Genomic DNA, 26,517 nt, shown 5'->3' with positions numbered 1-26,517 from the left:
ACATGCAGTTTGCTTTTAATAAATTTATAGAAAAGGCCTGGATCTGTTTTACATTTGTCTGCAATCACTTTCTCAGAGTCCCTTTCTTCACTCCTGTGTACAGTGTTTGTTTCTTGTTTGATTGTAGTGCTGGGATGTTTAAAGGTTAGGCCTCTTCCAATATTGTGCCCATTTTCTTGTCTTTTCCTCTCTGGCCTTCTCACAATTTCTGTTGAATTAATCTTGTTTTCTGGTCCTGTATCTCTGTTTTGATATGAATTTTTTTGCACCTTAATCATATATTTCACCGAATTTGGCATACATCTCACTTACTTTCTTGCCTAGCAAGAAGTCTTTCCAATTAAATTCATTAAAGAATTTGCTAAATTCCCCATACTGTCCTCTCTTGAAATCAAGTTTCTCAACTAATTAAATTTCCCCATTCTCTTCTAGATGTTATTGCCTTGCATATTTAATTTCCAACAGGATATGGTCACTTTCCTAGGGAAGGAAGGTACCAAATGTCAAATATCTCTTCGTCTTTCCTGGTGAATATTAAATCCAGTATTGACGGAACATCCCCTTCCCTCATTCTAGTTGCATGCTTAACATGCTGATACATGTCTCCAGGATGTGGTTTACAAATCTGTCTGTCCAAATGTCCTACGTTCTTGCTTCGTGGGTCTCCCAGTACTGTACAGTATATTGTTTTCAAGTTGAAGTCCCCCAGTACCAACAATCATGATTTATCTTTATCTGCTCTTACTATAATCTCTCATGACCATTATGAGGCCCCCCTCATTGAGCAGATCTTCAATGTAAATAGGCCTTTATTGTTTTTAGCCATCTGTAAACAGGAATTGATAGAAGAGCTAATTTAATTTCTGCTGTCATTAACTACAGGCACCCAACTCATGGTGCCACCAATACCTATGGTACCCTGGCTTTGATCATGAGTCTCTGTCACTATATACTGTATACGTAATGAAACACGGTGATCAATGCAGTTGGTTTACAGATGAACAGTCCTATGTTTGCTTCCTGCAACAGAACAAGAGGCATTTGGCCAAGTTTCTTTTCACCTGAAGCCTCTGTCCACCTAGGAGTAAATAGGTATATACCTGGGTGTTAGGCAACTGCTGTGGGTTGCATTCTGGAAGAGGTATATCATTGGCCTAGCAAAAGCTTTTTGGAAATGTGACCATGGTGTTATTGTACACAACATGTGACCATGGTGTTATTGTACACAACATGTGACCATGGTGTTATTGTACACAACATGTGACCATGGTGTTATTGCACACAACATGTGACCATGGTGTTATTGCACACAACATGTGACCATGGTGTTATTGCACACAACATGTGACCATGGTGTTATTGCACACAACATGTGCACAAAAGGAATTACTGGTAAAGTAGAAAGATGGATCAATAACCTCCTAACAAACAGAACCCAGAGTGAAATAGTCAACAAACTAAAATCTTAATAATTCCCGGTGAGAGCTCAGTCCCCCAGGGTACTGAGCTCTCACCGGGTACTTTTCTTGCTCCGGTACTTTTCCTCATCCTTATATCAGATACAGACAAGGATACAAACTACAGTATAGTACTTGTATCATTCTTTGCAGATAACACTAGAATCTTCATGAGCGTAGACAATATAGAAGATACAGCAAACCTCTAATCTGATGTTAATGAAATCTTTCAATGGGCTATAGAAAATAAAATTATTTTTAATGAGAATAAGTTCCAATTACTGTGCTATGGAAAAGAATGGAAAATATCAAAGTAGAAACCCCAGTCAAACCACATTACTAAAAGAAAAAGTAATGTAAAAAGATTTAGGAATAATCATATTAGAACTCCATATTATTACAGAATAAAACAAAGTTGTTGTCACAACTGCAAGAAAAATGACAGGTTGGATAACAAAAACCTTCCAAACAAGAAATGCGATGCCAATGAAGATACTTTTAAGACATTAGTGCACTTTTGAGTGGAATATTGTTTAACACTAACATCCCCATTCAAAGCTGGAGAACTGCAAAGACTTTTTACTGCTAGAATCCACTTAATTAAACATCAAAATTATTGGGACCGCCTAAAAGTTTTAAATCTGTATTCCCTAGAATGCAAGCAGGAGAGATACATAATAATTTACACTAGGAAAATATTAGAAGGATTGGTTCTAAATCTGCACATGGAAATAACACCACATGAGACCAGAAGGCATGGTAGGATGTGCAAAATAGCCCCCAATGAAAAACAGAGGGGCAATTGGCACGCTGAGAGAGAACTCGATCAACATCAAAGGCCCAAGGTTTTTCAACATGCTTCTTCTACACATACGGGACATAATTGGCCGACCTCTGGCAGTGTTCAAAAGAGAACTTGGAAAGCACCTACAAAGGATACCTGATCAACCAGGCTGTGAACAGCTGCATTGAACAGCCTGGTTGATCAAACCAGCAACCAGGAGGCCTGGGCAGAAACCGGGCCACAGGGACGTTGCTCCTTGGAATTATCAACAGGTAGGTAGGACCTAGGGAAAATTAATGATCTAAGTCGAGTTAACATATCCAGTTACATTATCCTTGGTAATCTGATTCATAGGCCAAACACACTATATTTACCTAGATAATTTTCCCTGTCATATCCATGTGAATTCTTATTTAATTATTTCTTGCAAGAGGCTGTATTACCTATACTCCCTCATGCTCTTGACTTGCCCCCCTCGCCCGGAGAGCAACAAAGGCAGCCCTATGCAGACAAAATTAATGTTTCTCATGCAAAACTACCCAAGGAATCTCATAGCTCCTAGAGCACTGGGAGGATCCCATAGCATCAGTGCTCATGTGTAGTCATCTCGGTGAAGCTATGCTGATTAGTTTCGAGATATCATCGTTTAACATTTACCCTAGCATAATTCTAGCAAAATTCAAGTTATCTTTATCAGGATTCCATAATTACAACTTAAGAGGCCAAGTTGATAAGGTGATGGCAGGGAGGTTTTGATCAAACAAGACGACCTTCCACCGAGGTAGACAAACCTTTGTTTGAGGTGTTAATCCTTGTGGCCTTTTCCCCAAATACTCCTCTTTGAATAACAAGTCAAGTATTTTGGATAACAAATCAAGTATTTTGGATAACAAGCCAAGAATTTTCAAACTTGCCAAGTTTATTATATGGCATATATTATACAACTTTTTACATGTGTCCATGATTATAATCAATGGCAATTTACAAAAATAAATACAATGACTGATAATGTAATCACAAACTGTGAATTTATATTTATTCATTTACATAGTAAATATTTCACATTTGGCAAGTTGTATTCTTAACAAAATATTAAATCCACAAAATGTACATTTCCTGCATTATTTAACTAATGCCTGAACTTATGTGTTAAATCACTAATGTGTGTAGTGAAAGAAGGTTTACAGTATTGGGAGCATTTAAGAATGCACAAAAGCATTTGAAAAAAAAATTCCATTTTACAAATGAAAAACGTGCACAAGAATTGAATATGAGTCAAAAGAAAATGCGCAGAATAGTGCATGGTGTTACGTTACAATGACAACATTGTAGTGTGTGTGTGTGTGTGTGTGTTCAGTGGAAGAGGCTTGTGCCCAGTGCAGCTTGACCATGTCCACAGGTAAGTGACGAACAAATAACTTGACACATGCAACAGAGAATAAAATCAATTATTGGTAACATTATTGTGCACAGAGGAAAGCCACATTATTTCAACTGTGCGGTATAAAGAGCCACATTATTCAAGCAGTGTGGGATAAAGAGTGGCATTACTTAAGCTGTGCGGTATAAAGAGCCACATTATTCAAGCAGTGTGGGATAAAGAGCCACATTATTTCAGTTGTGCGGTATAAAGAGCCACATGACTGTACTGTATTTCAGCTATGCGGGTTAAATGTGTACATTATTTCAGCATTGTGGGTTAAAGAACCACATTACAACACTTAACACATCCCATGTAACATGACACAAGAAAGAATACGAAGAACTGATCATTTTCTTACAGTATAAAGCCTGGCATTCAAATATATTTTTTTAATATTTTGCAACTTATTGGTAAGCCAAATTTCTAAATGCAGCACTACAAAATTATCTATTTGCTTAATCATAAAGTATATGATAAACATAAAACATTCATTAAAAAGGTGAACGAAAATATGGTGTACCTAAATGAGGTTGTATTGCTATGTACAGTGGCATCACCTCTTGTACAATATACTCCTATAGGATCATGTACAATGTACAGTGACATGGCCTTGTATACTGTACTGTACAGTGACATGACCTTGTACAATGTACACTGACATGACCCTATAGAATGCACAATGCCATGACCTTATATTATGTACACAGATATGACCCTATACTATGCACAGTCATGATGCTCTACAATGTACACTGACATGACCTTGAATAATGTTCAGTGGCATGACCATGTAACAATATTCACTGGCATGACCTCATGCAATGTACATTTGCATGACCTTATAAAAGGCACACTGATATGACCCTCTAGAATGTACACTGGCATGACCTAGTACAATGTATACTGTCATGACCTTGGATAATGTCATGACAATACAACCTACACTATCATGACCCTGTACAATGCATACTAATGTGACCTTTGTATAATGAACACTGGCAAGACTCTACATTGCGCACCAGTTTGATGAATGATATAGAGGAAATTGAATTTATGAGTTTCAATATGCATAACAGTGTGTACATAAAATAACCAAGTAGCTAAAGTGATGATGTCAAGATACCATTGGAATAAGCATGACAAATGACACAATATGTGTTGCACTCCATTTTTTAAGCAATTGATGCCAACGTACAAATTGCCAAGGTTTAGGGAAATAAAAAATGCTTGGAAATTGATGCTTCTTGGAAATAATACATATAGGCTGCAGTAGGTTAGGCAAGTACCCGAGATTCTGGCACTTTTGGTTCGGCTAAACCACTGCATTTTTTATGACGTGGAAAACTGAGAGAATGGGTTCAACTTGGAGGCCTAGTCAGAAATCGAACCACAGGGACATTTATCCTTGGAACCATCTAATGATATCAGTTCTCTCACGAAGACAACTTAGGGCAGTTAGCATATTGCCTAAAGACAGAAGTCATTCAGTAGTACCATACCACATCAATATGGTAGGCAATGCAAGGCCCAACTTTACTGACAAGTAGCAATAACGTTGAAATAAAATCAATGGCGAATGTATTATCTTTCAAAGGCCAAAAATGCAATATCGTACAGAATAATAAAAAGATGCAGACATTGAACATGGGACGTGTATGCTGGCAAAACTATTATATTATACAGCTTTAGAGGAATAGAACAATAACCAAAGCAATATGTTTCTCCATACGATAACACCTCAATCTATATTTAAAGCTAAGAAGCAAACACAAAAACATATTATCTAGCTTCTCAACCATAACAAATAATCAGCAGAGCCGTTTTGTTCCTCGCATGCATGGGTCGGGAGGCGTCGTGCGGCATACACAAGAGAATGCATTATAGGGAGTAAAAAACGAGGTAAAAGATACTAATGAGCAGCACCCAATCTTTCATATCCCATCTGATGTATCAGGAACATACAGTACCACTACACTGTACCATCATGGTAAACTGGTGCCACTACACTGTACCATCATGGTAAACTGGTACCACCACACAGTACTAACAAGGTAAACTGGTACCACCACACAGTACCAACAAGGTAAACTGGTACCACCACACAGTACCAACAAGGTAAATTGGTGCCACCACACTGTACCTTCACAGTAAACTGGTACCACCACACAGTACCAACAAGGTAAACTGGTGCCACCACACTGTACCAACACGGTACCATCATGGGGGGTGGGGGGTATCTGGAGGGAGGAAAGAAGAGGGTGTCTGGGGGGAAGAAAGAGGGTGTCTGGGGGGGAAGAAAGAGGGTGTCTGGGGGGGAAGAAAGAGGGTGTCTGGGGGAAAGAAAGAGGGTGTCTGGGGGGAAGAAAGAGGGTGTCTGGGGGAAAGAAAGAGAGAAAGAGGGTGTCTGGGGGAAAGAAAGAGAGAAAGAGGGTGTCTGGGGGGAAGAAAGAGGGTGTCTGGGGGAAGAAAGAAGGTGTCTGGGGGAAGAAAGAGGGTGTCTGGGGGAAGAAAGAGGGTGTCTGGGGGGGAAGAAAGAGGGTGTCTGGTGGGAAGAAAGAGGGTGTTTGAGGGAAGAAAGAGGGTGTCTGGGGGAAGAAAGAAGGTGTCTGGGGGAAAGAAAGAGGGTGTCTGGGGGAAGAAAGAAGGTGTCTGGGGGAAAGAAAGAGGGTGTCTGGGGGAAGAAAGAAGGTGTCTGGGGGAAGAAAGAGGGTGTCTGGGGGAAGAAAGAGGGTGTCTGGGGGGAAGAAAGAGGGTGTCTGGGGGAAGAAAGAGGGTGTTTGAGGGAATGAAAGGGAGGGTGTATGGTGGGACAAAGGTACTCACCTAATTGTGCTTGCAGGAGTTGAGCTCTGGCTCTTTGGTCCCACCTCTCAACCGTCAATCAACTGGTGTACAGGTTCCTGAGCCTACTGGGCTCTATTATATCTACACTTGAAACTGTGTATGGAGTCAGCCTCCACCACATCACTGCCTAATGCATTCCATTCCATTCTCATCTTTTATTTTTTTCATGCTATGTAACTTATCATTTTTATAAATTTTGCAAGTATTTACCTACTTATAAGTTTCTTAGATTAAGGACCTGCCCGAAATGCTGCGCGTACTAGTGGCTTTACAAGAATGTAATTACTATGCTATGTATCCTCACACTCCCAATGTACCTTCTTGTATATAAATAAATAAATAAATAAATAAATAAATAAATAAATAAATAAATAAACAAATAAATAAATAAATAAATAAATTTGTCAACCACTCTGACACTAAAAAAGTTCTTTCTAGTATCTCTGTGGCTCATTTGGGCACTCAGTTTCCACCTGTGTCCCCTAGTGAGGGAAGTGAGGTGTGTGTCCACACCTTCCCCCAGGTGTGTGTCTGGGGGTTTGAAGGAATGGGGTATATGGGGGAGATGGAAGGTATCTTGGGGGATGTAGAGGGGGGGGTCTTAGTGTGAGGTAAGCTCCAGAGGAAGTCTTGAGAGGGGAGGGGGAAGGTAGTGGGGTTTTCTGAGGGAAAATGTAGGGGGGTGTCCAGGTGTGGGAGGGTAGGTGGTGTCTTGAGGGGTATGTAGGGGTACAGGAGGGAAGGTTACAGGGTATCTTGGAGGAAGGTAAGGTGGGGGATGTCAGTGGGGGTGGGTGGAGGGGGGGGGGGAAGGGGCAATAGTCTAGGAGGAGGAAGAAAAACAGTAGTAATATAGACGAAAGTGGTCCGAGATATTTAAAAACAAATACAGTAATGCTCTCCATTCACCTTATCTTACACCATGTACATGTGCTTCAACATGGAGACACTAGCACCGCCGCACTTCACCAATTTATGCCCGGCATCGTCCCACGGCTTTACAAGACCAGAATGTACATTAATGTTTAGTGGTTCTTGTACACTATCAGCTCCTCTTCACAAACAGCTGCCACCTAGTCTTCTCGTCCTCCATTACGGTGTTCACAGTCTTAGTCACGCTTCCTTCACACACACACACACACACACACACATATACAGTATATATATTCCGCATCCATTCCCATATGGCGCTCACATTCTATCCCCTCTTCCTCACCATACACATACTCTACACAATCACCATGTGTATCACATGCAGTACATAAATATCTGGCATTATTTCCCTTGACTTGTTACAAATAAAATTAACTTATTCACAGTTCTTCCTAAACTGGTCATGAGAGAAATGACATACTGCTACTAACACAACTATGTACAGTTTACATATATACACACACCGGTACACACCCAAATGCAAAATAATACTTTTCCTACAATCTATTTAATGTACAAAATTTACAAAAATTTGTCCAATGTACAAAAATCACTATGTTGCAATAAAGATTTTCTTTATACAGCTAAAAATATTTGCCGCACCAACTTAATACAGTAATGGGTACAGCAATCCAATTAGATTACTATCCTAAATATTGGGTATAACCCAATTATCAAATCTATCAACCTAAATAAAGGGTACAACCACCCAATTATTAAGTGTTCCAACCTAAATACAGTAATGGGTTCAACCCAAAAACTTGGGGCAGCAACTTAAATACAACACAAGAAAGTATTAGATGTACCAACCTAAATATTATTATTAACTTTAAGAGAAGTAATCTCCATGTGGCCCTTTATTTTCCTTTTCATAATCTACACAAAATATGCATTAAAACACAGGGACTGTATGATTGGATTGTTTGTTATACCCTTACACCCATGACATCAAAGCTATAAGACTAGACGAGGCACCAACTGTATACGCATCAAAACTAAGGGATCTGGATCACCATTATCAACCCTAAATCAGTAACAACTAGGGGACCTGGGTTGTTGTTGCTCATCTTAAATCAGCAACAACTAAGTAAGGGACATTGGTCCTTCTTGCCTTCTAATTCAACAACAGCAGCTAAGAGACCCGAGTCATTGTCACCCCCCTTAAGTCAACAACTAAGAGAATTGGTAACAGTCTACTCTGAGGGACTGACTGTGTATACATCAAAAGTTTCTCCATCCATCTGCACTTGAAATTTTCCACCCTCAAGAGTTGCCATAGATAACTGCTGAAGCTGTGCAGCTGTCACTTGTTCACTCAGTTGCATGTGCTCCTGTAAGGAAGCAAGCTGAACTGCATCAAATTCATGGACTTCAGACTCCTCATCCTCTGCGTAATAGTCTTCTGCTTCATCATCAATCTCTTCCTTCAAGAGCTGTGGCTGAATTGTAACTGTGGGTTCTTGTTCATCATTTGATATCTCTAGCTGCTGATTTTTGGCATCATCTTCAGTAGCCTCAGAAAGGACAATAATGCACTGACCTCCCTGGCCTCCAATACCAAAGTTACCATCATCCAAGCCCACCATCTCAATGCCCTCTACTCTTTCAAGGTCTCCAACCACATAATTTGTGGCTACCCTGTCTCCTTCATTTTCAATCACGAATTCTCTCTTAAGTACAATATCTGAGCTGAACAAATTGTGTTCTCCACCAATCAGCGCATTCACTTCCACTTCAGGGTGCTTAAACTTCCGATGTCGGTCGTACGACACCTTGTGCAAAAATATAGCCCCTGGACACTGTTGGCACTTAAATGGTCCACCACGGAATGTTTTTGGCTCGTGCTGTTTGGCATGATTCTTCAGGTGGTGGATTTTTCTAAATTTAACACCACAGACGTGACATTCAAATGGTTTTTCACCGGTGTGGATTCGTATGTGTTCCTTAAAGGCAGCACATCTTGTGAAGGCTTTAGCACAATGTTTACACTTCCAAGACTTGGCCATACGATGAGTTTGATTGTCATGCATTAAGAGAGCAAAGTTTGTATGGAACTTTTTGCCACATTTATCACAATAATATTTTTTTTTCTCATGTCTCAACTGATGAGTTTTTAAATTACTTGGATGGCTGAAGACTTTATTACACTGATTACATTGATAACTTTTACCATCGTGAAGTTTTAAATGGTAAGCAAGGGCAGATTTTGATGAAAATTGTTTTCCACATACACTACAATCCACCTCCTCTTTAGGCCTATTCAGTGCCTCTTCATTACCTGGCACTTGGATTTCAACATTATGAAATACCTTAAGGTGGTTTTCCCACGCTCCAATCCGAGCCAACACTTTTCCACAAAACTGACACTCAATTGTATCGTGTGACCGCTGATGCTCTTTCAATTGTTCGCCCGTCGGACACACCTTCATGCAGAACTTACATAAATGGATGATATGTGTTCTCTTGCGGTACTGCCTCTTAACACGTGCCTCTGAGCTATGCCCTTCAGGATCCAAATCCTTTAGAGTGTTACCTGTCTCTGTCTGTGGCATAGCTCGAGATTTTCTAGATAACTCTGCCAGACTAAGACGCATCTTCTCTGATAGCACTGGTACTCTCTTGCCTGGTTCCCTGGGACGGGTCACCTGTAACGTCTGAAAGACAATACAAGACTTTCAGTCTAGCGAAATCACATCCTTAAACATTTTTAACCCTTAAACTGCTAAGCTATTTAAAAGTCCAACATCCAGGTGCGCACGAGTAAAAAGTATTGAAAACCCATAAGGATCAATTGCAAGTGGCAATATGAGCACAGGAGGAAATTGCAGATAGTAACTGGAGCTGAATAAGGGTTAAACATCTTTAAGACTGCTTTTTTAATCCTCCTCTCACCAAAATAATTAAGGCTCTATTAGGATAAGAGAGACAACACCATGGAAAACCTGTTTATTAATCTTTCATGCCTGTGTTATATTGTACTTCAATATTAGCATACAGTCCCAATAAACCCAGCACTGAATGTAATAAATCTCCTCTTACTGATGGGTCCCTCTGTGGCGCCCTGTGGTAGTGGCCTGCTTAGCTCAAGGCGCCATCAGAGGTAACCATTTTAGTAATATTTTATCAATTACCGGTACAAAACATATTTTAATAAATCAGTTAATCAAAATATATTAGTTGAACATCTAAACTATATAGTGAATAATTTTTTTTTTTGCAATATATATAAACAAACTTTAATGTTTTAACAACAACAGTCTTAATGATTAATAAGACAACAGTCTTAATTATGATGATGATTTTCTTAAGAGAAAAATTGAAGCTACATTTTGGGATTGAACCCCACATTCCTGAATTCCTCGATCACATGCACTACCGACAAGACCACGATGGTGCGCGTACCTTGGGAGTTTAAGAATGCAGGTTCGATCCTACTGTACAGCTTCAAGATTTTCTCACAGATCGATGAAGTTCTTGCGAATTCATTGTGTACTTAAAAGTTCAATGGTTTTTTAAAAGTGAAAACAGTATTCAGTCATTAAAATTTTCTCTGTATTTCAGAAGGCTACCTTGATGCCCTGCATATACAGTACATATAAGAAATAATGAATATAGTGCACTGTATGTACCACATTTAGAAACATTGCAACTAATTCATTATAACTAGTTATAATTTAGGCTTATTAAATAATCATATGATGGCTATTGTATTTTGTTTATATCTGAGTGTGTATAATGTTTAAATACAGATGGCCTGGCCTGTCCACTCCAAAACTCAGAGGACACATACAATTGACAGTATGGTCATACTGTATTGTACTTTTTCCAAATGTTTAAATTTATGAAAGCATCATGTTTAACAAAAGCAGCATAGCGAAAGCCATATTAAATGATGGGTAACATTGACTGTAAACACTGTATGAAGCAAAAACAAGTTTCTGTTCATCCAAGTACAACATAACATGCATCCCACTCTTCGGTGTTAATACCAATTGAACCAGGCTCAAAATTGTCCGGTTCTGTGTATATCTGAACATCTTCGGCAATGGTTTCAGACTGAACCAAAATATGAGCTGAATTTTGACCACAAACATGGTTATTTAAGTCCTCCTGGGAAGGGAAAGAAACATTGCATCCTACACAAACATACTGCTTAATGAGTTTGACACGATCACCACAGTGGTGATCCTTTTGCTTATCTTCATTTTCAAACAAAGCACCGCATTCATTACATCGAAAGTACTTCTTTATTTTGTCCTTGGGGTTTAAATCAGAGTCAGAGCCTGAGTTGGCATGCTGTTTTATGTGTGCTTCGATATGTGCTTTTCGCCGGAACATTCTGAAACAAATAGTACATTCGAATCTCTTCGGCTTATGCTTTTCTATATGATTAAGGTAAATACTAGATCGACTGAACTCCTTCCCACAATTTTCACATTTCCAGCATCTTGCATTTTGGTGAACCGCATTGTAATGATATCCCAATTCAGAGGTCGTATAAAACCTGGAGGGGCATTTATCGCAAGCTACTTCTTTCTCCCCGTGGCGTTTTACATGGGCCTTTAGGTTCTTTGCATGGCCAAAGCTTTTCCCGCAAACATCACATTTCAGTTTGGCATCATTATGGGCAGTATTAATGTGATAAGTAACTGCTGGCTTCGACTTATACTTTTTTCCACATATCCAGCAAACATGATGAGTATCTGGGTTTAATTTTAGTCCATGAAATTTGGCATAATGTTGAGTTAACATTCCCTGTTTAGCAATCACTTTTCCACACACTGCACACTCGTAGCTTCCGTGGGTCTTTATGTGATCCCTAAACTCCTGAGCGTAATCAAACTCCAGCAGGCATAAATGACACACGTGAGTCTTGTTCTTGTACGTAGTTTTTACAGGTTTGCAACGAGTTGCCTCATGTTTGTATATCCGCCTGACAGACCTTCCCCTTCCTCCCTCTCTTCTGATGACGCCACCCAGCGGAGTTAACTCCTCCCCAGTTATCTGCAAGGCACGAGAGCTGTATCAGGAGGGAGAGAGGAAGGAGGATAGTCCACAATTCGAAAACACTGTTTCAAAATATAAACATTAAAAGCAGTAGTGAAGTTGTATCATTGCAGAACTAATAACCCTTCACTAACCCCTTGCTCAAAAATCCAGCGTTGAATGTAATGAAACTCTATTTTCTGGGTGAGTCCCGGAGGCTCCCCGGAGCTTACTACGCTGATATGCTAATGTCAGACTTTGGCATCAGTCATGTGTATGGAGTTCTTATGGGTCTACTGGAGACCACAAGCCAGAACCTGGCCCCCTCTAGAAAGGCAAGGGGAGCAATGGCCTATAGAAACCCCCATGTGATTGGAAGCATTCTATGTCTGCCATCGACCAGGTTAGGCACCCAGAAAGGTAGGCATCCCAAAACAAATCTCGACCAGTCCTGCTGAAAGGCATCGACCCCGACGGCCTCGCATTCGGGAAAAGGCGCCACATACAGGGAAAGGCGCCATGACCACGCCGACGCGAAGAGGTCCACCTTGGGGCGTCCGAACGTCTGGCAAAGCCAACGGAAGGAGTCGGCGTCAACCATCCATTCCGTAGAGAGTGGAGAGAGGAATGAAATGAGACAGGCCGTCAGCCAAGACGTTGGACACTACCCGCACGTGAACTGCCAGGCGAGCCAAACCCCAAGAACTCAGCAGACGAGTCACCCGAAGCGACCAGCACCAAAGAGCCAAGGACCACATCGATCCCCCTCGGTTCAGACAATGAACCACCAGGGAGCCGTCCGAATGGAGCTGGATCGTAGACCCACGGGTGATTTGAAGCCTCCGAAGAGCAAACCGTACCGCCGCGAACTCCAGCACAGTTCTGTGGACTCAACAGAAGGACGGACTCCAACGTCCCTGGCCGGCCTGGTGAGCACTGGTCGCAGAGCCCCAGCATAGAGACAACGCGTCCGTGAACACATCGAGCGAGGGCTCGGATGGGCGCCAAGGCACAGAACCCTGAAAAACTCGAAGAGGAAGCCGACGCAGCAACCGACACAAAGCCCCCGGGGTCCGAACCCAGCGATCACAAGAGCCAGAAGGGACGTCCCTGAAGGAACCAGAACAGCCGACGAAGCCAAATCTGACCCGGCGGGTAGACCAGCATCGCGAAGTTCAGGCTCCTGCACAGACCCTCGAGCAACCACCGGGTGACCCAGGACCCCCCCAGAAACAGGCGCATGTGGGACTGCAGCCGCAGCAGAGACTCCGGAGGAAGAGACAAGGAAGTGGTCCGAGAGTTCCACACAAGGCCCAGCCAGGTCTGAACCTGGGAGGGAACCAGATGGGACTTCCTCCAGTTCACCAAGAACTCGAACCCGGTGAGCTGAAAATGAACCAGATCCCTGGCCAGCAGACAAGCGGACTGGCTGGGAGCCCAAACCAGCCAGTTGTCGAAGATAGGCCAACACCCGAACACTTAACAGACACAGACGGGTCACCACGACCCACGTGAGGCGCGTGAAAATGCGAGGTGCCAGGGGTCAAACCGAATGGGAGACAACGAAAGCGGTAAGCATGTAGCCCCACAACAAAACCAAGCCAGTCCCTGAACCCTGGATGAATCGGGATATGCCAATAAGCGTCCCGGAGGTCCGGGGACACCATCCAAGCACCCGGCTCCAACAGGAGCCAAAGCTGGGACAGCGTGGTCATCCGAAAGGAGGGGCAATGAACCCAGGGGTTCAGACAGGACAAGTCCAAAATGAACCGCAGGTCCGCACAGTGGAAACAGACGGGTAACCCTTCTGAGGGATGTCATCGTTTCGACCACACCCAAGCGAACCCACTCCAAGACAACCTGACCACAGGGAAAGAAGTCTGCCCTGCCAGCCCCGAACCCCCTGCAGGGGAAGGGGCCACCCAACGCCACCGGAGGCCGTCTGAAACGACCCGAAACGCCCACAAATCGTGGGACCAGGCGTGAGGGAACAGAGCAAGCCTCCCCTCATCATCCTGTCAATGGGCCGAACCGCAAAAGGGCCGGCGCCCCTTACGAGACCCAGAACCTCGCACAGAGAGAACACCGTGCCGACCAGACGAAGGCGGGTCCAAAGGAGGAACCGAACCCAAACCCGACACCAGTGGCCTACCACAACGAGAGGAACCCGAGCCTTGGCTCGACCCTTCCGGGAAGGCCCACCACCGGACCCCCCGGAGAACCAGCAAGTCCGACATAGGACGGCAAGAAGCCGAAGCAGCCTGTATATACTGTACTGTGCAACGGCGGAAGCCTCAATCAAGAAAGGCCAAAAAGAGGAAGACATCCTAAGAGCCAAGGCCCAAGCGGATTGCATATAGGAGGCAAGCACCGTCTGCCGACACAAGAGCCAGGAAGCATAAAACAGAGCAACCGCATCCCGCAAGATCGGAGCAAAAAGCTTCAGAAAGGACGCCGACGAGCGAGCCACCGAAGCCAAGGTTCCAGACCCAGGAACAGCCCCAAGCACCCCCACATCCTCCGTGAGCCAGTCAGAAGACAGCTCCAGGAGGGAAAAGAAGCGCAAGGCCGCAACCAAAAGGCCTCGAGCTCACAAATCCTCCGCCACCTGTGCCGCCGAAAGGGAGGGAACCTGCACATGGAGCTGAACGACACCAACATCACGGGCAAGGGCAGGAGCAAACAAGCACTCATTGAGGTGCTCAAGGTCGCCCCCAGGAAAACCTGAAGCACCGTCGAAGCCTCCTGCCACTCAAGCGTGCGGGAACGGCAGGAGTGCCAAGCCTCCAAGGCAAAGACAGGACAGTCCGCCAGTCAGGACGACTCCGGAACCTCGTAACGGAGCCAGGAAGGGAACGAAGTCCCAAACCTGAAAGCCGAGGGATCCATTGCCGAGGCATAATCCGGGCCACGCAGGAGATTTGCCGCAAGGGCCGCCCACACTGCAGCAGGTTGAATGCGATAAACCGAAAACCTCCTGAAAGACGGAACCAAAGCACCCGGGGAACACAGAACCAAACCAGGGGAGGGGCAGTCACCAGGTCCAACTCGTACGCAGAGGGGAGGAAAAGAAAACCTCACTCCTTGTAACAGTAAGCCCTGCTCAGAGGGCATAAAAACCCAGGCGGGGTCCAGCGGGGGCCCAAGGCCCCCCAAGTCAGCCCCTCCCCAGCCCTAGGGTCCTCCTCCGCAGGACCTGGGGTCGAGTCCTCCCCCCAAGCACCGACTCCATCAGACAAGGCCGGCACAGCCATAGAAGCTGGATAGAAGGAGGCCCACTGGTCAGACCCAGAGGCTTCGGCCAGGGGAGGAGACTCGAATGCCTCCATAGCCACACCGGAAGGGGCATCCCCCTAGGCTGCCCGAGTCTCAAGACCAACTAACCCCCTGCCCCGACTCCGAAACCCTCAGACGTTTCGGGGCCGGAAGCAGGGGAGGGGGAACAGAACGAACAACAGAAGGGGAAGGACTAGGAGGTGCAGACTGAACCAGGGTCAAAGCGACCCCCACCCCCTAGTCCAGGTCCCTATAGGCAAAATGGGGCAGCCGGGGGGCATCCGGGTGAGCAACCGACCGAGCGCGTTGCAACAAACGAAACCTAGAATGCAACGTCTGCGCTGCCTGTACCCGAAGATGATCAGCCACAGATTGGGTAAATTGAGTCACCAGCAAGCAACAATACTCACAGGACTCAGGATCGAAAGTGTCACTGACCCAACAGGCTGGGTGACGGAGGCAAAAACAGTGAGGGTCGCCCTGAGGCAAGGGGACCGAACAACCCTCAAACTCGCACGAAGCGAGGAGGGGACCATGGGGTCACATCCATCGGACCCATGCGTCCCCTAGGGAATTCCCAGAGTCTTGAATGTTTACTTGAAGAGGACTCGCGCTCAGGTAAACCCAGGCAGGGTACTGCTAACCGGCGCCCAAAACTACCAAACAAACTGTCTAAAGCTGAACCCGAAGGATGTGTACACTCACGGGGACCAAGCAGGGGGCACCACCAAGTATCAGGATGAGGCCAAACACCAGTGGCAAATAGGGCAGAACCCCTCACCAAGGTAAAAAGATAAAGGAAACCCCGCAAGAGGACAATGTACCCCAAGGAACAGAGCCAGCCGCTGTAATAGATGACAACTAGCTGCACAGCACCCTGCACCCCTTACCAGTGCAAAAACAGCCTCTTACCCTAAGGTTAACTAGGGGAGACAAAACCCCTAAGTACTCAAAGAGTGGCCACGAAACCGAGCAGTAAAACGGACCCACAGAGGCAGACCCCGAGGAACTTGTGGAAGGTAACCCCAAGCTCCAAGGGCAGTACCTGTACTTACAAGGGACCTAGGGAAGGGAACCCTAGGCGCATGCAGCCTGAGTACTGAAGAATAACTCCTGGGTCTCGCACCCCTGGAGTACTGCTGCCACACACAAGACACAGCGCCACAAAAAGACTGGAGCCAGAGCACACAACCGAGATGATAGCATCAGCCTCAAGAACTGGGATGAGGATCACCGGCGTGATGGGTCTGGGGCTACCCCTTCCCCTTCCCGGGAAGGAGGGAGCTGCTCAGACAGCGGCGCGCCGACGGGTGACGTCATACTAGTTTGCTCGTTTTTGTTAGGGGAGTTCTATCCACTCGTTCGGCTTTTGGTTGCAATTTTCACCAGAATAGGGGTTTGTTTTGGGACGCCTACCTTTCTGGGTGCCTAACCCAGTCGATAGCAGACATAGAATGCTTCCAATCACAAGGGGTCTCTATAGGCCATTGCTCCCCTTGCCTCTCTAGAGGGGGGCCTGGCTCGTAGTCCCCGGTAGGCCCATAAGAACTCCAGATACATGACTGATGCTAAAGTCTGACATTAGCATATCAGCCTAGTAAGCTCCAGGGAGCTGAAGGGGCTCCCAGAATTTTTTTTTTTTTTTTAACTAAAACAAATACAAGAATTTGTCTATTTGTGATTTAAAAAATACAGTACAAGTATAAAAAATTGCTTTGAATTTTGGAAATTTTTAGTGAAATTGTTTAAGTATTGTATATTGTAAGCATATCCAATGTTCAGAATATTAAGCATTTTACAGAAATGAATAAGTTCAGTCAAGAATTTCAGATCCAACTTCTTTTGCAATGGAAAGTAAAATGTTGCCAATCTTCATGAATGAACTTCAATATTTTCACATTTCCATATTATAGTCACAAAGAAAATCAACAAATACAATTTATACACCATTTCCATTCTTCCAACGGACCCCTGATCAAATGAAGATATATTTATATAACAAACAAAAATTATTTAAAAATATAGAGAGCAGCATGGCACAGTGGTTGTTTATTTGCTTCATAAAGGTGTATATTTAAGGAGGTCACGAGTACGCTGAACATTTCTGGCTGTACACTGTACTGATACAGTTTAGTGTACAAGTGATTAATTACACAGTATATTGTGTATAATATACAGCCACACTAAACATTTACAGTATAATGTGTTTATAAGTTAAGGCAGGCACTTATGAGAATGTGCTAAGCCACCATAACTACGTAACACTTTGAAGGCATATGTGGACAAGGAGCTGGGATATGCAGGCAAAGGATCTGGGATACAAGGACAATGATCTGGGATCAGAGAAGATATGAGGACAAATGATCTGGGGTATGAGGATAAGGAGCTGGGATATGAGAGCAAGGATCTGGGATAGGATGGAGGGAAGGACATGTGTACATGTGACTATACGGGTGAGATGAAAACACTGGAGAACTTCCCCCAACATCTGGTCTGATGGCACATGGCACAGCAGAGACTTTTCACAATACAGTGGAACCTCGACTTACAAATTTTTTGAGTTACGACCCCAATTTCGCCAGAAAATTTGACTCGACCCTGCCTCAGTTTATCAGAGCCGCCCGCTTAGTGATGATCACGCTTGAATTCTTTGTAAAGAATTTCATTGTTTTTATGCTTTCTTGTTTTTTGAACATAAAAGTAATTATTATATATCACACCATGGGTCCCAAGAAAGTCAGCGGTAAGGTTCAACCTACAAAAATAGTTGTGAGTAGACGCAGCAGAGGATGTCCCTTCTCATTAAGAAAATGTGTGAAGTATGGGAAGAACTGCAAATTTTTGTTGAAAAACTCAACTTAAAAAAATAACTAAAAAAACCCAGATTAAGCTGTAGCAGGCTGTTGCATTGACCTTTTAAATGACAATGTAATGTCGCACTACAGACAAGTATTAAATGTAGGGAAAGACAAATGTCTTTAGACAAATTCTTAGTTAGACAAGCAAGCAGTGAGCCATAACCAGGTCCTAGTGGTATGCAGGCAAAATGTAGGAGAGAGAGAACCTCAGAGAAGTCATGAATTATGAGAAGTCTGCCATTATAACATCAGGCAGAACTTTCTTCTGCCTGATGTTATACTGGAAGGGGGCTCCCCCTCCAACCAGTAACACACCTCCTCCTCCCCCTTCCTCACCATCTTCCATACACCAACAAGAATAATCAATAAAGGTTAAGCTATAACTTGTACATACTTTAGTACAAAATGTGTGTGTATTATGTATGAAATGTATTTGGAAGTTAATATTTTTGGGAGTGTGGAACGGATTAATTCAATTTACATTACTGTATTTCTTATGGGTAAATTCGTTTCGAGTTACGAATTTTCAAGTTACAACCTGTCTCTGGGAACGGATTAAATTCATATATGGAGGCATCACCGTACTTTAATTAAAATATCAAAATCAAATTGCCAACTTTAAACATAACAAACTCTGCTGCATATTCTCAAATTGAATAAGCACACTGTTTGTACACATTTCCCTCAAAATGTGAGAAAGAACCAAAACAAACACTATCTTATGTAAGAAATGCTTTTTAAACAAGTTTTGCAAATAACAACCTAAAAAAAAACAATAATATGTCCTCTTTCAATTAACTAAATTTTATGTTATGTCTGAAATGCAGTGCATAATTAGTGGGTTTATATAATATACAATTTCTGTACCTGCTAAGTAATCACTTTAACATGTTCCTATGTATATTTTAAACATGAAATATTATTATTTCTTAATCCCTTCAAAATTTGCAAGATTGTATCTCCCTGCAAAAAATTGTGCCAGTTTTAGTGGGATACAAGTCACATGGTGAACATCTTGTGTACAAGCAAGTTTTAACCCTTTCGCGTTTTGGGCAAGAATGTGCCACACACCACCTCAAGGTGCGCCTGGCATTCCACAGGAGCGCGCGGTAATACCGAAAAATGTATTCCAGTACTCTTTACAACTTTGTCATCTGAATTCTCATCCTAGGTTTTTCAATTTGGTATCAATGTGTTTGCAATAGAATTCTCTACAAGACTAAAGGCATATAAAGTTCAAAATTCCGGTGTACCATCCGCAACAAACAGAGAAAGTGACAGCATGTTACCCCGGGAGCGTGCAAGAGCAATAAAATGTGAACACTCTTTTCACTTTGGTCACCTCATTTCTCGTCCTAGGTCTTTCATTTTGGTATCATTATGTTCACAATAGAATTCCCTACAGGAGTATATGTACATATAGTCCAAAAGCCCGGTGTACCACCCACAGCAAACAGAGAAAGTGACAGCATGTTACCCCGTTGAGCACTCATCAAGAGCAATAAAATGTGTATACTCTTTTTCAACTTTGTTGCCTGAATTCTCGTCCTAGGTCTTTCATTTTGGTATCAATGTATTCGTAATAAAATTCCCTACAGGAGTATATGCATATAATGTCCAAAACCGTGGCGCACTCCTCCTGCAGCTAGCTGCACTAGCTCCTGCAGTGCAAAAGTAGGCCAAATTTTTTTTATTTTTGACGCCATACTGCATTATTAACGAGCATTCATCTACTAAATTTTTTACCCCATACCGCGTCGTTAACGATCAAAATTGTTAAAACATATCAAACTTTATCCAACCCAACCCAACCTAACCCAACCCAACCCCTTCTCAATAAAACCCAATATAATACATCATAACCTAAAAATATGTATGGTTTAATAAAGATTTTTTTTTTTTGTAATTTTTTGTCAAAAATTTTGTCATATTGTTGTGTGTACAATTTGCCCGAAACCCAGTTAGTGTGAGGGTACAATGGAAGGTATTGGACATGCATTGTAGCAATTTCAAGAACTATATTCACACGAATAACAATATTCATTACATAGCATATAAAATCCAGGAACAACTACAGTACTCATACAGTGTACAAAACCCAAGAACAATTATTTGAACAATTATTTATGTGGTGTGCATAGCTAAACTACCAATGTTGTGAACACAACCCAAGAACAACTACTCATATAGTTATCTTGAGATGATTTCGGGGTTTTAGTGTCCCTGCCGCCCGGTCCTCGACCAGGCTTCCACCCCCAGGAAGCATCCCATGACAGCTGACTAACACCCAGGTACCTATTTTACTGCTAAGTAACAGGGGCATAGGGTGAAAGAAACTCTGCCCATTGTTTCTCGCCGGCGCCCGGGATCGAACCCGGGACCACAGGATCACAATTCCAGTGTGCTGTCCGCTCGACTGACCGGCTCCCTATATAGTGTACACAACCCAAGAACAACTAACCAATGATGTACACAACCCAAGAACAACTAACCAATGGTGTACACAACCCAAGAACAACTAACCAAAGGTGTACATAACCCAAGAACAACTAACCAATGGTGTACATAACCCAAGAACAACTAGCCATACAGTGTACAAAACTACTCATGTGGTGTGCACAACTACTCAGGTTTTGCAATAGGATTTACACCACAAATTGCAAATACTCTCCAGTGTCGAAAAATACGAGTCCTCATATGTAGAACAAAACATACACATGATTATAACAACAACATGACCCTTTCAGAACACAAGAAAGAAAAATACACCTGAAAATGCTGCACAAGTCGTTAAAAGTGGCTCGGCAAGTATGTTCTGCATAATAAATATAATAAATAAATAAATAAATAAATAAATAAATAAATAAATAAATAAATAAATAAATAAAATTGGCCAAACTTTAGGAATAACCAAAGGAACTTAAGACTTCCAGGAAAAGAAAGTGGCTATTCAGCTAAAAAAAAATTTTTTGTGTGCCTCCATCTGCACTACAATATTCAAGCTTGGAAACTTCACCTTCAAAATGATATACAGTACAGTATTTGCCCTGGAAACACTGAAAAAGATTTTGTACGGTGACAGTAGCTACAGAACAAAGTCAAACTATTAGACTGACTACTAGACTGACTGACTTAGTCTAGTAGCCCTCATGGAACAGCTGAGGGCTACTAGACTAACAATCCAGCAGACCAGACATAACAGGGCTATTCATATTAAGACTTCTAAAATGATGAACAAGTTGGATGCTATTAATCCAGATCACTTCTTTAAAATACAAAATATAATTTCCACAAGGAGCAATAGCTTCAACCTAGAGCCACAATATCATGCAGAAAACAGGAGATACTTTTTCACCCATATGGTAATCAATGCATAGAATTTCCTGCCCACCGAAGCCATAAATTCTGTTACAGTGCTTCAATTCAAACTAGAAAACTGGATTCGCAACTGGAAAAATATCCTCAGAAATTATATGGGACCTTCAACAGGGGAACAGCTATTTAGTATGTTCTTCACGACAATTCAACACCTCATATTCACTAAAACAAGGGGTTATTTTGTGCTTTAATCACTCCAAGGATAACAAAATAATAGAGCAATTCTAAATTGTTTATTTTATAAAACATTTTACACATTTTCAATCAATTAATAGAGATATGAGAGTTTTAAATATTGTACATCAGTATAACATATATTAATACACTGAGACTTAGATGAAGTCTTTAAAAGTAGAGTAATGTAGAAGAATACAATAAGAATAAAGATCCAAAAGGGATCAAAACTTGATCACGTTCACCTCACATGTGTGGGTTAGGTTACTTGTTTTAGCCATGGTATTGTGACGGTCTCTGCAAGGTCATTTTGTTATACGTGTCCGAGGCAGATTTAGGACCTTGGTACCCCTGTATGGCAATTTACAAGTCATCCCATCAAAATACTTCTCATTCCTCTGCACATGCTACAGTTCAGACTTCAGAGTACACAACATTTTTATAACTTTGAACACAAATCTACCTCATATAAAACAGATGCTGCATTATTCCTTTAACACTACAGTAAATAAAACCAGCATTGAATGTAATGAAATGCCATTTTCTGGGTGAGTCCTGGAGGCTCCTCGGAGCTATCCAGGCTAAATGGTTATGTATAACTTTCTGGCATCAGTCTATGTGCATGGAGTTCTTGCCTACCGGGGATCACGAGCCAGAACCTGACCCCCTCAGAGAGGCAGACCCAGAGAACACCCTCGGGTTCGGACACCGAGCAAGCAGCACCTGAAACCAAGGCTGGGCCAGCCACCAAGGAGCCAGAAGGGCAATTCTTCCCTGGCAAGTCTCCAAGCGAGCCAGGACCTGAAGCAACAGCTGAACCGTGGGGAAGAGGTATAGGTAACCCCACCTCGTCTAGTCCTGCCTGAAGGCGTCGACCTCGACAGCCTTGCAGTCGAGGAGGGGCGCCACGTATACCGGTAGACGCCTCGACCACGCCGACATGAAGAGATCCACTTCCGGATGCCCGAATGTCCGGCAAAGCCAACTGAACGAGTCGGTGTCGACCGTCCATTCCACGGACAAGGGAATGAAACGAGACAGGTTGTCTGCTAGGACACTTGACACCCCTGAACGTGAACTGCAAAACCCCGAGAACTCAGCAGACGAGTCACATGAAGCGACCAGCCCCAAGAGCCAAGGAGCTCATGGAACCCCCTCGGTTCAGGCAATGAACCACCGGGGAACAGTCTGAATGGAGCCTATTCGTCGATCCACGAGTGACTCGAACCCTCCCAGAGCGACATCCACACAGCCACGAACTCCCGTACTGTGCTGTGAGCCGGACGGAAGGACGTACCCCACTGACCCTGGCTGGCCTGGTGAGCAGTGGTCACAAAGCCCCAGTTCAGAAACAGCCATCCGTGTACATATACGTCCGAAACCCTCAGACACTTTGGAGGCGGAACCAAGGGGGGAGGAACCGAATGAACAACAGAGGGGAAAGGACTAGGAGGGGCAGACGGAACCAGAGCCGAAGCGACTCCCACCCCCAAGTCCGGGTCCCTATAACCAAAACGGGGCAGTTTCAGGGCATCCGGGGCTGCAACCAAGTGCGTTGCAACAACCTAAATCTGGCATGCAATGCAGCAGCTGCCTGCACCCTCATATCACATTCAGTAGCTTGGGTGAACTGGAGCACATACAGACAACAAACGTCGCATGACTCTGGGTCAAAAGAATCACCGACCCAACAGGCAGCATGGCGGAGGCACAACCGGTGAGTGTCACCCTGAGACAAGGAGATAGAGCAACCTTCAAACTCTCACGAAGCAAGAGGGGACTCAAGGGTCACATCCATCGGACCACGGAGCCCTCGCAGGGTTTTCCAGGCCCCTTAGCCTTGGTTACAAGCTAAGGAAAGCCCAGGCAAGGTACTGCAAACTGGCGCCCAAGTCTACCAAACGAACTGCTAAAAGCTGAACCACTGGGACATGTCCACTCACGGGGGCCTAGCGGGGAGTACCACCAAAACACAAAGTATACATATAAACACAGAATATATACCCCAACAACAGATAGGGGGCACCAAGAAGGCAGACCCCACCCACCAGGCAGAAACAAAAAAGAAAACCCCTGCAAGAGGACAATGTACCCTGGCGGAACAGAGCCGGCCACTGTAAGTGGTGGTAACTAGCTGTGCAGTACCCTGCGCCCCTACCAGTGATGAAAACTTCCCCTACTCAAAGACAAACCAGGGCAAGAAAAACCCCAGTTGACCCCAAGGCTGGCCAAGTACTGAGCAGTAAAAGGTACAGCAGAAGTAGGTCCCAAGGTGACTTGTGGAAGGAAGCCCCAAGCCCCAAGGGCAGTACTTACCGGGCACCTAGAGAAGGGAACTCTAAGTGCATGCAGCCCGAGTACCTTGGAATATTACACCTGGCTCACACACCACCTGTAGAGACAGCCCACGTCACAAGACACAGAACCGAGACAAAATATTCAGAGCCAGAGGCACAAGACTTTCCCAGGATCGCATCTGCCAAGAACTGGTGTTTGGATCGCCAGCACAAGGGTCTGGAGATCCCCCTTTCCCCTCCTGGGAAGGGGAGGGGGTTGCGCAGACAGCGGCTGTCAATATGATGACGGCATACTCGTTTGCCAATTTTCATTTGGGGAGTTGTCCACTCGTTCGGCTTTCGGTAGCAATAGTTTCACCAGAATAGGGGTTTGTTTTTGGGTGCCTACCTTTCTGGGTGCCAGACCAGGTCGATGGCAGACACAGAATGCTCCCAACCATATGGGGGTTTCAATAGGCCATTGCTCCTTGTGCCTCTCTGAGGGGGGCCAGGTTTTGGTTCGTGGTCCCTGGCAGCCAAGAACTCTATGCACATTGACTGTTGCCAGAAAGTTATACATATCCATTCAGCCTATATAGCTCTGGGGAGCTAATGGGGCTCCCCCAGAAAGAGCTGTTAAACAGTGTTGTAGTGTGCAGACGATACAGTGAATGGAAGGGTGGAAGAGCTGGTGTTATACAGTGCGGACGATATGGTGAACAGATGGGTGGAATAGCTGGTGTTCTACAGTGCAGATGATATGGTTAACAGATGTGTGGAAGAGCTGGTGTTTTACAGTGCTGCCGAGTGTGGATGATATGGTGAATTAAATGGATGTTATTTAGACAAATATTATATCTTCTATTCCTATAGTGAAAAGTATTACAATTTTGTTATGGGTTTAGCTTTCATCATAATTAAATTCTCAGCTATAATTTATTAACATTTTGTTGATACTATGGCATAAATGTTGTCTTCAGTGAGAATTATTTGTGGCATCATTCTCCACCATTACCTCATCACTTACAGAGTCAATAACTGATATAAAATCTTCGTCAAGAACACAGTCAGAAATACTGCCTTTAATGTACTGTGTAACTGTTGCATCACAGTCCAGTCTACTGGGGCCTGAATGGGTCTCTGCAATACATGCAATTCCTGTATGACCAAGTTCAATGTTTCTAAGACCACTGTCTGAGGAATCACATACACTGATTGACAGATCATTCTGAATTTCTAAATTTTCCACCTCTAGCATTTTACCGGCGCCTCCTCCAAGAACAAACGTAGCCATCTCGGTTGGTTCTTCATTTATATTTGTAACTAACATTATACGACCGTCAACACACTGCTTGGATGGCTCTAGATCTCCCTTGCACATATCATCTTCAAATGACTCTATATCTGGGTATCTGTGTCTCTCTTGCGAGATGGCATGACTCGAGGCTGGTACAATGGTTGTAGATGGCAGCGAAGAAATAAATCTTATGGTGTTGGAGGAATTAGTCTCGTCAATAGCAGAATTTTGCCCACTTGTAATAGTTGTGCATTTAATGACAGGTTTTTCCCCTGTGACATTGACTTTTTGTACCCTAATGCAATTGCTAGATCTATCTTGGGTATGCATGGCTTTCAATGCCTGAGCTTTGTCAGTAGCAGCTGTTCGAGTATTCTCAACAGCGTATATTTGATGACTGTCATCCTGATTTAGGGCTACTGCTTGTGTGGCAAACTTGCCTTCTTGCTCCAAATGATAATTAAATGCATGTCTGTGCTTGAAGGTTTTCCCACAAAGAGGACAGGTGAGAGGACGATGATCTGAGTGAACCATTCGATGATGCTTTAGAACAGAGCGTTGACAAAAAGATCGGCCACAGTCAACACACACATACGGCCGGCACTTACGGTGGACCTGGTTAATGTGCTTGTTTAATTCGTTACGAAGGTAAAAGGCCGCCTCACACTCGGTACACTTGACACGACGTTCTTTGTGTCTAACGGCATGACTTGCAAGATTCTTCGGGTGGTTAAATTTTCGGCCACATTCCTTGCAGCTGTAAACCTTGCCTGAATGTGCACCTTTCATATGATTGTGCAATCCTCCTGCAGAAGAATAAACTTTTCCACA

The 26,517-nt window shown here is 43.6% G+C and overlaps 1 protein-coding gene across 2 annotated transcripts in view; it reads right to left on the bottom strand.

The window, feature by feature from the left end:
- The window catches only part of LOC138349699 (uncharacterized), a 96,738-nt gene that overhangs the window by 56,348 nt on the left and 13,873 nt on the right, over positions 1 to 26,517 (bottom strand). The window contains exon 4 of one of the 2 annotated variants that reach the window (XM_069308685.1): positions 3,143 to 10,095. The exons of the other annotated variant lie outside the window; for it this stretch is intronic. Within the exon in view, the coding sequence (XP_069164786.1) occupies positions 8,635 to 10,095 (1,461 nt within the window). The 3' untranslated portion in view covers positions 3,143 to 8,634. Of the gene's footprint in view, positions 1 to 3,142; positions 10,096 to 26,517 lie in introns of those variants that run through there. 2 annotated transcript variants of the gene reach the window in all.

This window comes from Procambarus clarkii, chromosome 63 (genome assembly GCF_040958095.1).
Source record: "Procambarus clarkii isolate CNS0578487 chromosome 63, FALCON_Pclarkii_2.0, whole genome shotgun sequence".
In the NCBI taxonomy this organism is placed as follows: domain Eukaryota; kingdom Metazoa; phylum Arthropoda; class Malacostraca; order Decapoda; family Cambaridae; genus Procambarus; species Procambarus clarkii.
The sequence above is the reverse complement of the archived record's forward strand: the minus strand, read 5'-3'. Positions and strand labels throughout refer to the sequence as shown.